The sequence below is a fragment of the Coregonus clupeaformis genome, chromosome 24, assembly GCF_020615455.1.
Source record: "Coregonus clupeaformis isolate EN_2021a chromosome 24, ASM2061545v1, whole genome shotgun sequence".
Taxonomy (NCBI): Eukaryota; Metazoa; Chordata; class Actinopteri; order Salmoniformes; family Salmonidae; genus Coregonus; species Coregonus clupeaformis.
In genome coordinates, this window is record NC_059215.1 from 24,839,626 (window position 1) to 24,853,082 (window position 13,457).

The window sequence follows — 13,457 nt, forward strand, 5'->3', positions numbered from 1 at the left end:
CGTACACAGCCTTAGCTTTCAGCAAATCTGTCAAGGGAGCGACCACAGTAGAGAAGTTCATACAAAAACCACTATAATACCCAATCATTCCCAAGAAACGCATCAGTTCCTTTTTAGTAGTTGGTAGTGGAAAAGCATCAATAGCTACCACTTTGGCCGAACAGGACGCACTTCACCCTGCCCAACCACCTTTCCAAGGTATGTAACAGTCGCCTGAGCAAACTCACATTTAGCCAAATTTATCGTGAGGCGACCCGCAGTCAGACGTCCGAACAAGGCTTGAATACGGGACAGATGTTCCTCCCAAGTATCTGCATATATCACTACATCGTCCAGATAAACAGCGCACCCGGCCAGACCAGAGACAACCCTGTTCATAAGTCGCTGAAAAGTGGCAGGCGCATTACGCAGTCCGAAACTCATAACCGAATACGAGTACAGACCAAAGGATGTAATAAAGGCAGAGATTTCACGTGCCCTACTCGTCAGTGGCACCTGCCAATACCCCTTTAACATGTCAAATTTGCTCACAAACTTAGCTGCGCCGACTTGATCAACGCAGTCCTCCATCCGAGGAAGAGGAAATGAATCCGGCTTAGTGACATCGTTTACCTTACGGTAGTCCGTACAAAATCTATTTGTTCCATCCGATTTACTGACCAAGATACAGGGAGAAGCCCAACTGGAGAAAGAAGGCTCCGCTACCCTACTCTCCAGCATGCACCCGACCTCAGCATCCAGACAACGCAGTCTCTCTGAAGAAACTCCACAGAACCGTTGACGAATGGGGTCAGCATCTCCAATGTCAACATCATGTTCTATTAAGTTTGTACGTGTAGGTGTATCAGAAAACAACCCTGGAAATCTCTGAATCAAACCAACCATATCTTTCCGCTCATCAACAGGTAGATGAGTAAGAAGGCTATCTAAAATCTCCAGTGTCTCTGAATTTTTCAATCTACCCTGCAGTATGCAATCGTCAGGACCAGAAACATCTTCCTGCTCCTGCACAGACCTAGCATGACCAGCACTCAGGGAATAAACAGTATCAGCCAAAAGAACAGCCTTACCGTCCTCTGTAGACTCCCCCTGTTCAGTCTGAGGAACGTGCATAATAGGGTTTTAACAAATTTACATGGCACAGTTGGTTTGCTTTCCTCCGTTCTGGAGTGGCAACTAGATAATTTTGCTCAGTGTACTGGCGCACCACTGTATATGGACCTTGAAGCTTGGCTTGAAAAGGAGAACCAACAATTGGCAGCAGAGCCAGAACCTGATAACCTGGACTAAAGTGACGAGGCTCAGCTCGGCGATCATATATGCTCTTCATCCTGTCCTGTGAAGATGATAGCTTCTCTTTAGCCATTTCACCAGCGGCATACAAGCGTCGCCGAAAATCACCCACATATGATAACAGGGACTGAGGAGGCTCGGGGAGACTTCCAGTCATCCTGGAGAACAGATAAAAGCCCACGCACCCGATGTCCAAACACTAGGTCATTTGGGCTAAAACCCGTGCTCTCCTGTGAAACCTCCCTAGCTGCTAACAATAACCAAGGCAACCCCTCCTCCCAATCCTTTTCCATCTCAGTACAATAAGCTCTCAACAACGACTTAAGTGTTTGATGGAAACGTTCCAGTGCTCCTTGACTTTGGGCATGATAGGCGCTAGACAAGTTGTGTTTAATATGGAGTTGTTGGAGAACCTGACCAAAGAGATTAGAGGTGAAATTAGATCCTTGATCACTTTGAATGACCTTAGGGATTCCAAACAGTGAGAGAAACTGAGTCGAAGCTTTTAACACAGCCTTAGTCGTGATAGACCGGAGAGGATAGGCAGCAGGAAACCTAGTGGTCTGACACATCACAGTCAACAAATAATTACTACCCTTTCTAGAACGAGGCAGAGGACCAACACAGTCAATAATCAAATACTCAAAAGGTTTACTGAGTACAGGAATAGGGAACAGTGGTACCGGCTTAATAGCTTGATTAGGTTTACCAGTTAATTGACAGGTGTGACAAGTTTTGATGAAATCAGAAACATCCCTCTTTAATCTTGGCCAAAAGAAATGTCGTAATATACGATTGTAGGTTTTTCTCACACCCATATGCCCAGCAACGTCATTGTGAGAAGTTGTTAGCACCAACTCACGAAGCTTAACTGGTACCACCACCTGACTAATCGCCTCCCCCAGAAAACAACTACCATGAGACATCCACTTTCTCATCAGGACCTCCTCTTGGAGAAAATAGCCCTGTGCGACATCTCCCAACTGTTCCACAGGCACAATTTGGTCCCGCAACTCTTCAAATGTAGGGTCAGTCCGTTGCGCCTCGATTAAATCGGAGCGGGATATAGATAACGGGATAACAGGGAAAACAGTAACCGACTTCTTTGTGGTATTCTCGTTAGCCAGTTCCGTGACCAGGTCGTCATGGATCATAGAACGCGTCACTGCACACGCAGAAAACACCTCTGGGAAATTCTGCGCACTCTCATTAGGAATCCCTACAATTGACGGCTTAGTGGAAACCGCTAAAGATGGAAACGCGATAGGCCACACACGCTCCCCAGCCAAGTTATTTCCAAGGATCACGTCAATACCCTCAATAGGCAATGAAGGACGCACCCCCACAACAACCTCACCTTTCACCAGTCCACAATCCAACATCAGTTTATGCAATGGAACTGACAGTGTTCAAACCTATTCCCCTAATTAGAACACTATTCCCCGAATCAGTCTCCGCAGAGAAGGGTAACACAGATTCCAACACAAATGATTCAGAGGCACCTGTGTCTCTTAGGATCTTTACTGGCACTAGGTTCTTACTTCCTACCATAGACACAAAACCCTCCGTAACGAAAGGTAAATAGTCGGGATCAATGTAGCCCTTCACATGGCTCTGGGCATGAGACAATGCGTCAGGAGTGAACTGATGTGGAACAGGCGCTGCTAACGCTGCAGGCCTCGATTTACCATAAGCACCTGTACTGAATTTACCCCTAGACCTAAGAATCGGACATTCATTTTTCCAATGACCTAATTCTTGACAGTAGTGACACTCTTGACCAAAGTCAGTTTTACCACGGGTATCAGGCTCAACCCTAGTTGAATGAAACTCTGCCCGGGAACCGAAGTATCTCGGCGAGCGAGGCCCAAATCTCTGCGAACGCCCCCACTCACTCCGAATACGGGGTTCTTCAAAAACATTTTTGTGAGTCAACACATATTCATCTGCCAAAACCGCAGCTTCAGCGACAGTCTTTATTTTTCGTTCGTTAATGTACGTCGCTATACGATCAGGGATTGTGTCCTTAAATTGTTCTAACATAATCAGATCACACAGCCCTTGGAAAGTCATAACTGCAGAGGCAGAACACCAGCGATTGAACTGTGAAGATAATATTCGCGCAAACTCAACATGAGTCTGCTGATCATCCCTTTTTAAAGTTCTAAATCGTTGGCGGTAAGCCTCAGGGACCAATTCGTAACTCTGTAACACAGCCGTTTTAACCTTCTCATAACTAACACGGTCTGCTACACTAAGAGCTGAATATGCTTCTTGCGCTTTACCAGTCAGCACACACTGCAACATCAAAGTGCGATCAGAATCAGGCCAACTCCTAGCGTCAGCAACACGCTCAAACAACGAAAAGAATGTCTCCGGGTCCTTTTCATTAAACTGGGGCAACAACCGTAAATTCCCAACAATATCAAATGTGTCTGGATTACGACCAAAAGAGGAACGACCCCTAGGTAACTCTGGATCCCCTTCCCAGAGCAAACTCTCCCCTGAGAGCTTTCCTTCCCTAACCAACTCTAGTCGCTCTTGTTGCAGCTTGATTTTAGCACGCTCCATATCCTGTTTAAATTCCAATTCCCTTTCATATTTTACCCGATCATGCCCTAGCTGTAACAGAAGCAGTTCTTTCTGCTGTTCAAAAAGAAGACTACTATGACTAACCGATGGAGCGGTCATTGTAACATATCGGGGAGACAACTTGTCCTCAGCAGAGACTGCCCCAGTGGTAACATCCAGAATACCACTCTCCATCAAATTGGCCTTCAATATTAACCTAATATAATTTTTTAGACGTTTATCACTAATTTTAACCTTGTAGTGTTCAGCAACCTTCAACAGCTGTTCTTTAGTACATAATTCTAACAGTTCTTCTGATGGAAAGCGAATGAACTCGGCTACATTAGACGCCATAATCAGGAAAATAAATAAATATATATATATCATAATAATCTTGCTCAACCCCTCTGCTGAGCACACCAGACACAAGAGAAATGACAATCACACCGAGTACCACAGAAGAGAGCTGGGATATGGAGCTTCCCCAAAACCTACAATAACTCAACCCTAGTCTTCGTGCAGATTCGCGGTGGGTAATTACGCACTGTAGCCCGCTGGCAAGGAATTAAACCCCCCAGCACGCTGGTAGATTCCCCCAAGCCACGGATGTGCCCCCGAGACAACTGCTCAGTCCACAGACACCACACAAAAATAACAAACATTTAACCATGCCCAACGTATCCCAAAACAAAACACGTCGCTAAGCCTATCAGGGGAAAAAGCTATAGCTCCGGGTAGAAAATGTCACTACCCTACCCAATCTCCCACTGAGGTACACAGCCGATTGTACTCACCTCCTCAGACCGATGTCCCAACAGCGAGTCGAGCAAGAGTTTCCAGGCTGGGCTGGGACTGGAAACTAACCAATGTACTCTCTCCAACGCAGTACACAACCCAAAGGCAACCAATACTTGGCCTATCAAACGCAAACAAACTAACAAAATTTACAAAGAAAGACCCTACAGAATTGGACATTAACTCCACGTTCTCCCAAACACAACCAGTTCAAGATCCCGGACGAGCCCCCACTTGTCACGAACCGGCTCAAGTTCGTAACAAAAGGGAGACACGTGGAGACAAGGAATACTCAAAGTATATATTTATTAACTAAAGTAAACTAAATCAAATAACAATGGTGTGTGTAATCAGTAATCAGTAGTGTAAGTGAGTGTTTGCATGCATAAATGTAATATGGAAAAGTGTTGAGAGGTGCCAAAGCAAACAACCAAAAAGGCCACAAAAATACCACAACCAAAGTCAAAGTATCTGCCTGGAGAGAGTCTCCTCAATGAATGTGGAAGAGGTCCATTTATGCTGGGACACACCCGGCCCAGGTGTTTCCCATGTAGCTGACGACCCTCCCAACTCCGCCCACCGGCATCCTAATAAGGAAACAAGAGCAAAGAGAGAATACGGCAGACAGAGTGGGAGGGTCGTCACAAGAGCCACTGTACTCGATGGGCAGGACGCTGGATCCAGGGCTTGAATGTCTGTGTGAGAATGGTATGGTGCTATACGTCATTGGTGTGTGCATGCTTCGTTGTGTCAGTCTGTCCATATGTGTACATGTACGTGTGGGTGTGTTCACTGGTGCAGCGATGGTAGGTTTTTAAGCTGCAGGAAGCTTGAAAATGAGCACAGCAGCCATAGAAATAGCCAAGCCCGGAACTACATTACAGGGACACAATCAAGGACTCCTGTAGCATTTAGCCACAACAACATTTGGGTTACTTATTCCCTGATGTGACTGAGTAGTAGGGACATCTGTACTGGACATTGGAGTATGATGCAGTATGGACATTTTGCCTTAAGATGAGATCAATTCCTAATTTTATTCCAAGACAATGAGTTTATGACAGTTTAATTGATCTGGTTTGTTTGTCTGCTTAGTGTACCATTGATACCATTACCAATATCCCCCTGTTATTTTGTATGATTCCTCTTCCTTGAAATGTGATTAGTCTTGACAGGAACTCCTGCTGCTGAAGGGGGAGATGAGCTAGCCGAGCTCTCTGAAATCTGTGTCTACATCAGAAAAGGGGGCTGTAGCATAACACGCAGCAGTGCAGTCAGAACAGCTGCTGTAAGAGCCTCTGTCTTTGCCATTTAGGAAAACATTGGGTGAAACATATATTTGCGAAAAATCCTTTGACTCCCCCTTTGTGAATTTCATATTCTCACATATCCCTAAAACATAGAATTTGTGTTACCACAGAACCAATTAAGTCACAGATTGATCTGCTAAACATCCTTTGACTACCCCATTGTGGAGTTCACGTTGTCACATATCCCTCAGTTCAGATGTCAGCCTATTCTTACGAAATCCGCCATCGATGCCCTTTGTATTGCCGGTCAAGGGGCCTAGAATCAATACACATTGTGCTGGGATGAGGTCTTGTAGAAAATGTTGGGGGCTTGTAGCCAGAGCCGAGGGCCAAGGCACACAGGGTAGGCTGTGGGTGGAATTTCCCGCACCCCAGCTATGTTGTCATTAGGGCTGGGGAGAGCATGGGGTGGGGGAGGCCCAAAGCTTCCACCGCATGATTGGTCCTAAACAGCAGCCCCTAATGGGAAATCCATTTCTAATTGTCTAGGTGAAAAATAAACAGACAGCTCACCGCACGAGAGGCCAGGAACAGGTTGTAAACAATCAACCAAGCAGAACCGGCCCAATGTTAGCTGACCCAGGAGTAAGCTGTGAAGTTGTATCTCAATGCTCAGTGTGAAATACTGTACGTTAGCTTTTGGTTTTCAAGTAGCACATTTTCTGTGAATACAGTCTAATGCCGATGACATAAGATAGTTTTGATGAACTACGTTTTTATTCAGACTACAAAGTAATGAGTAAGTAGTAAGGTAACATAACTGCCTAACATGTCTGCTGAGATGAATGCTGTATTGTTATTACTGTGTCCAAACCTTCGGACATAGGCTAGTAAGCTACAGTATCATCCTAAATTATTTTGTTTTCTCTGGCATTCATCAGGAAATAGGGTTGGGCAGTATCCAGATTTTCATACCGTCATACTGTTTCTGTACCATACCGGCGTATACGGTATTATCAAATGTGCACACAAGGGGTGCTATTTAAAATTTTTATAATAATAATAATTGTTATTCTAATTATTTTTGACGCACAAAACAATTTAGGCAACATGGATCTTGATCCAGGAGGGGATTGAATGTCTCTGCTGTAACCAAGAAGCTTGATCTTGACATCTAGCAACTTAGCTAGCATGTTAGCAAACCAAATGCATAGCTGGAGCCCTGAGCTGGATATACAAAATGTGTGTATATATATATATATATATATATATATATATATATATATATATTTTACGGTATTGAAAGTCATATCGTAGATATTTCGAAAATACCCCGCTATACGGTATAAACAGTATATCGCCCAAGCCTACCAGGAAATGCAGAAATATTTTTCAGGTTATTGTTGCCTCTAAGCATGTCATGAGAAAAATTGTAAATCTTTGGGCAGTATAACCTTTTTCTGTAATGTTTCTTTGTAACCTCCTTACTTTTCCCCTAAGGAAGAGGGCTTTTTGGGCTGTGTATTGATTTGCACGTCAAATTTGAATCCAAATTCTCAATGTGAATGTGTATCCATATATGGCAAAAGTATGTATCTTGCCCTCTCTAACCTCTGAACTTCAACTTTTCTTCTGACTGACCTGGGTTGATCTTCTCTCCCTTCTTGTAGAAAGTTTTGAGGTGACCTTCACCAAAGAAGGTGATGATGGGCTCTTTCTCCTGCCTTGTGCTCAGTTTTTTATTATTAACCCACTAACGCAAACTAGCATCCACAGAAACTCCTGCCATGCTCTTTAATCTCCTCCCCATTTGTTATTGTTCAACTTTTACTTTTCTCTCACCCCAAATTTTTGGAAAATACAACAACTGGATGAAAAGTGTGATGTGGGGCTGCGTGTACTTAGAAATATCTGTGCATGAGACATCCATTGTAGTTTGCAGACCCTAACAGTATTTCAGCCACAATCAGGGAAAAGCTGCTAAAGTCAGGAGTTGGTCTCAAAGATGTCTAAATCATTTTGGCAAATTCATCATTAACAGTCAGCCAAGACAGATATCAAAACCAATTTGAGACAATTACTTTAAATGAAAAATTCTGCCTTAAGTTGACTATTTATTAAGAAAATACAACCTGGTGAAACCCATGCTAAATATTGGGAAATTAAATTGGCATTTGAATTTAGGTAACCCTTTTTTGATAATGACATTTTTGTCATAGTGTAGTATTATGTATGGACAATAAACAGCATGCCAATATTGTCTTCATCATTGGTGCTTCTTGAAAAAGAACCAAATTGAAAGAAATGTGCAGGTATGACTTTTCTTTTATATTAAAGATGATTTTCACATAATAACCAGGACTTATGATCATGATTTTGACCCACTGGCAATTTGTAATTTCTAGATTTTTTTCAAAGCAAAGTCGCTGAGATTGTTCATTTAAACTCTCGGTGCTGTGAGGTTTCTGTTGTTGCATCTTTTCCTTAGTGGAATACTTTTTTCCACCACTAATCTCTTCCATTAGCATGGCTGCAGTTGTCATTTGATGTGGATGTCAAGCAAGTTGATATTTCTAACCCCAGTTCTCATCCAGTACTTTTGTTTGACTACTGCTATTGTACTGGTTTGATCCTCTATGATTTCATTTTGTATTCATTTCTAAATAGTTTGGGGCGCGAGGCAAAATTGCACAGGAAGACTTCCTTCACTCCAAAATGAACTTTTAATGGATTATTTTAATTTGTTAATTTTGTTTTTCTTCACTGTATTAGGTTTAGTGCCATTTGATACCGGACCACTTTATCATAATCGTTTCACATTACTTCTACTGTAAACGTTTAATATTTTGATTTGGGTTTCCTTTTCTTTTTCCTCTGTTCACTCCTTCTGTTCTTCTGAATTATCCCTGTAATTTATAGCCTGACAGTGAAATACGCTGATTTGAGATCTTACTCCGATATTTGCACTCCCTCTCCGTTTTGGTTTGATTAGTTTAATTGCTGTGATGTAAAGTACTCCTGTGAAATGCCTGTCTACATCTTTCTTGGTTTCAACCTGCATGACTGAATGCGATGTGATCAGTCAGCCCACTATTATGCTAAATGTCCCCCCTCCCCCTCCATCCCTCTCCCCTCCCCTCAAGTACTCACCCATACAGCAGTGCTTCTGGCTTCCTCCACAGACACCCCCTGCCCCCAAATGTACAAATCCCTGGCTGCCAAAACCTTTGGCTGTTCGTTATTTAAGTGTGTGTATACATAGTGTTTTATTACTAATATGACTTTAGACTTCAAGAAGGAACTTTCCCCTTCTAAACAAACACTTTTTCGATTCTTGACCTGTTCAGGTGAGATTTGTGGCTTCAGGATCCATGGGCAGAATGTCCCTTTTGAGGCAGTGGTCCTGGACAAGTCCACAGGCGAGGGGGTCATTCGGGCCAAGGACAAGCTGGACTGCGAACTCCAGAAGGAGCACACCTTCACCATCCAGGCCTACGACTGTGGAGAGGGCCCTGACGGAGCCAACATGAAGAAATCCCACAAGTATGTCTGACTCTTGCCCCGTGGTGCCTCAGGGCCTCGTACTGGGACTAATTTGCAAAGTCAACACTTGAGTGCCATAGTGTGTGCAATTTCTTCCCACCTTGACTCGATTTTGTTCAATTGATCTGATCTTAGCGTAATTATGTGGGCAGGACATTATGTTGCTGGTGCCAGCAGTCCTTTCAAAATTCTATTGATGCGATGAGTCCATCAATCAAAATTCACCTTGCAGTCTATGAATTTGATCATTGCCAACATATTAAATCAAGTAAAGGTTGGAAGGAAAATGTGCACACTCATGGGGCATTTCCATACAGGATTTACCCAAGTGTTTTATCCAAAAGGCTCAGACTTTTCTGTTTCCATCTACGCTGGCCTGCACCCATGTCTCACTGGAACATGGCTCCGGCAGACCTGCTCTCACTTGGGGCCAGAGCCAGGCCACTGGTACTTTTCAGCTGGCATTTATACTGAACAGAAATATAAACACAACATGTAAAGTGTTGGTCCCATGTTTGTTGAGCTGAAATAAAAGATCCCAGAAATGTTCCATATGCACAAACATTTCTTTCATGTTTTGTGCACAAATTTGTTTACATCCCTGTTAGTGAGAATGTATCCTTTGCCAAGATAATCCATCCACCTGACAGGTGTGGCATATCAAGAAGCTGATTAAACAGCATGATCATTACACGGGTGCACCTTGTGCTGGGGACAATAAAAGGCCACTCTAAAATGTGCAGTTTTGTCACACAACACAATGCCACAGATGTCTCAAGTTTTGAGAGAGCGTGCAATTGGCATGCTGACTGCAGGAATGTCCACCAGAACTGTTGCCAGAGAATTGAATGTTAATTTCTCTACCATAAGCCGCCTCAACGTCGTTTTAGATAATTTGGCAGTACGTCCAACCACCCTCACAACCGCAGACCACGTGTAACCACGCCAGCCCAGCACCTCCACATCCGGCTTCTTCACCTGTGGGATCGTCTGAGACCAGCCACCCAGATAGATGATGAAACTGAGGAGTATTTCTGTCTGTAATAAAGCCCTTTTGTGGGGGAAAACTCATTCTGATTGGCTGGGCCTGGCTCCCCAGTGTGAACACTGTGAACTTTAACTCCTTCTCACAGAGCAACTGTTTTGATTATGTAGAGGTTGTTGATTCTGCTCTTCACAAGTCCTCACTGTCAGCCCTAGCTATGGAAACACAATATCCCTAGTATAACATAAGCGTGTATACAATAGTGTAACACGTTGTTACATTTGAGACAAGAAGATGAGTACTGTCGCCAATTTTAGAGGTCTCCCTTGCCCACATTGAGCTATCCTTCCTTACTATCCTTGAGTATGTTAGTATAATCAAAGTTATCCAGCTGTAATGCGACGATATGATAAATTGTGATCGGCTGCAATACAGCCATCCTAAAATGGATTATTGCACATATTACTTAGTTAACTAAGCAGAGACTAATGTAATTCACAGAAGCTTGTGTGATGGCTGTATCTTTTTGGTCAGTCAGTCTGTCGTCACCAGTTTAATTTTGACCCCACCAGGGCCACTGTCCACATCCAAGTGAACGACATCAACGAGTATTCCCCAGTGTTCACGGAGAAGTCCTACAAAGCCACGGTCATCGAGGGTAAGAAGTACGACAGCATCCTGAAGGTGGAGGCAGTGGACGCCGACTGCTCGTTCCAGTTTAGCCAGATCTGCAACTATGAGATCGTCACCCCAGATGTGCCTTTCACCGTCGACAAGGACGGTAAGGACCCCCACGTAGCTGCCCGACCCTGCCGCCTGCCAAAAAACGAACGGCTTAAAAATAGATCACAGAGCTGCGATTCTTATTGACCTAGACCACATTTTTTATTGATCTCGGCAAACAGTATGTCTGCCATTTTTAATTCAGCACTTTGCCTTTGAAGTGTAGGCTTGTACGTTGAAATGCCAATCTCTGTATTATGATAATCCCCTGCGTGTCTATATCCGATTTTAGCACTGTTTACTTTTTTTCTTAGCGCACCTGTAGCCTGTTTGCATTCCATCAACGAAAAGCTCAAATCAGCTCAATTCTTCTTCTTTTTTCTACACTCAGGCTTCATCAAGAACACAGAGAAGCTGAACTACAGCAAAGAGCGCATGTACAAACTGACGGTGACTGCCTACGACTGTGGGAAGAACCGCGCCTCAGAAGATGTGCTGGTCAAGATCAATATTAAGCCCACCTGCAAGCCCGGCTGGCAAGGTATCAAAGGCCCTGCTCTATCAGTAACTCTCGAACGGCTTCAGGAACTGTTTGTGTGTGGGACTCTGCAAGGCTAAAGTTTACAGTATGCCATTGGGAAGAGGTCATTCAACCCTCAAGCTTATCCTCTCTTAGCTAGCTTCAGAATCACTGCCTAATCAATGAACAGAGCATTGACTGCAAATGTCTTATACCATTATTAGTGGTGTTGCGTCTAAACATGTAGCTAATTTCTCTTCTCTCTCTCACGTTATGTTTCTCTTCTCTCTATCTCTCTCTCAGGCTTCAACAAGAGGATTGAGTACGAGCCTGGCACAGGCAGTCTGGCCCTTTTCCCTAGCATGCACTTGGAGACCTGCGAGGAGCCAATCACCTCCATCCAGGCCAACATCGAGCTGGAGACCAATCACATCGGAAAGGGCTGCGACCGAGACACCTACTCTGAGAAGTCCCTGCACAAGCTATGTGGTGAGAAACCCTAAATCTACAACGACAACAAAAACAACCATGATATACTGTAGCTCAGAGCATGTATCTCTGCCAACCAAGCAGTGTGCCAAACAACATCCATTCCTCGTAATGCAGTCCCATTCCAAAATAACCTACCCTCAGTGAAAAAAGTTGATTTGATTTGTTGACATTATGTAATTGTTAGCCGGGGAAAACAAGTCATCGCTTTTACCATCTATAGCATTGTGTATTTGTGTCTAAACCTGGCATTCGCTGTGTGTGATTGTCTCTCTCAGGCGCCAGCGCTGGCGCGGTGGAATTACTGCCTGCACCAAGCAGCTCTGCCAACTGGACGGTGGGTCTGCCCACGGACAATGGGCATGACAGCGACCAGGTGTTTGAGTTCAACGGCACGCAGGCCATCAAGGTGCCCGAGGGCGTGGTGAGCACCAACCTGAAGGAGCCCTTCACCGTCTCTGTGTGGATGAGGCACGGCCCCGGGGCCAGGGAGAAGGAGACCATCCTCTGTAACTCGGACAAGACCGGTACGCTACCCTCTACTTACTGTAATATATACCCCATAATGTGTGTTCAATTGAGCCTGTCTGGAGTGCCAGATCGATGGGGTTTGCACTTTTGGGACTAGCGCAGTTTAGGAATGTGAAAGAAAACAATTAGGCTTATGATTCGAACCCAGGTCTGATACCCCATCAATATACAGTATTTGTCCTCTCGTGATAGGACTTCAAACGTACTCCCAGTCCGAAATTCTGGCAACTTTACCAAAATTCTAGATTTTATTGAAGTCAGGGTTGGAGGATTCCAGATTTTCTGCTTATTCCATTTGGATACTGTGAATCTTCCATCCGGGATTTTTGGAAAACGTAGGACTATTGGAACGTTACCAGAGTCTAAGGCAAGCCTACCTTTTAACCCTGATCTGGTGCCCGTCCCACAGAGATGAACAGACACCACTACTCCCTCTACGTCCACAACTGTCACCTCATCCTGCTGCTGCGTCAGGACCCCGCCGAGACGGAAAACTACAAACCAGCAGAGTTCCACTGGAAACTGGACCAGGTGAGCTGCCACGCTTTTAATTTAATTTGTGTTAAAACGAATACATACACCAAGATGCGTTTGCATTTGATCGCAGAGGATAACACTTCAAAGCATTAATTAAAACACTTATTTTCGTGGTCTGCTTGGTCACCAGGACACAACAAAGACTGCCCCTTTTTCGACACCACACCTCAGGACAGTTTGACTGATGGAAATAGTAGTAGTAGTAGTTACTTTATTGTCG

General features: G+C 44.1%; 1 protein-coding gene across 4 annotated transcripts in view; it reads left to right on the top strand.

Annotated features, from left to right (window-relative positions):
• Positions 1-13,457, top strand: part of clstn1 (calsyntenin 1) — an 81,000-nt gene that overhangs the window by 26,796 nt on the left and 40,747 nt on the right. For 2 of the 4 annotated variants that reach the window (XM_045207115.1, XM_041846335.2), the window contains exons 3-9: positions 7,580-7,609; positions 9,257-9,452; positions 11,010-11,218; positions 11,552-11,701; positions 11,984-12,169; positions 12,448-12,696; positions 13,110-13,231. In XM_045207115.1, coding sequence (XP_045063050.1) covers positions 7,580-7,609; positions 9,257-9,452; positions 11,010-11,218; positions 11,552-11,701; positions 11,984-12,169; positions 12,448-12,696; positions 13,110-13,231 — 1,142 coding nt within the window. The remainder of the gene's footprint in view (positions 1-7,579; positions 7,610-9,256; positions 9,453-11,009; positions 11,219-11,551; positions 11,702-11,983; positions 12,170-12,447; positions 12,697-13,109; positions 13,232-13,457) is intronic. The other 2 variants (XM_045207114.1, XM_045207116.1) reach the window with 1 other exon arrangement.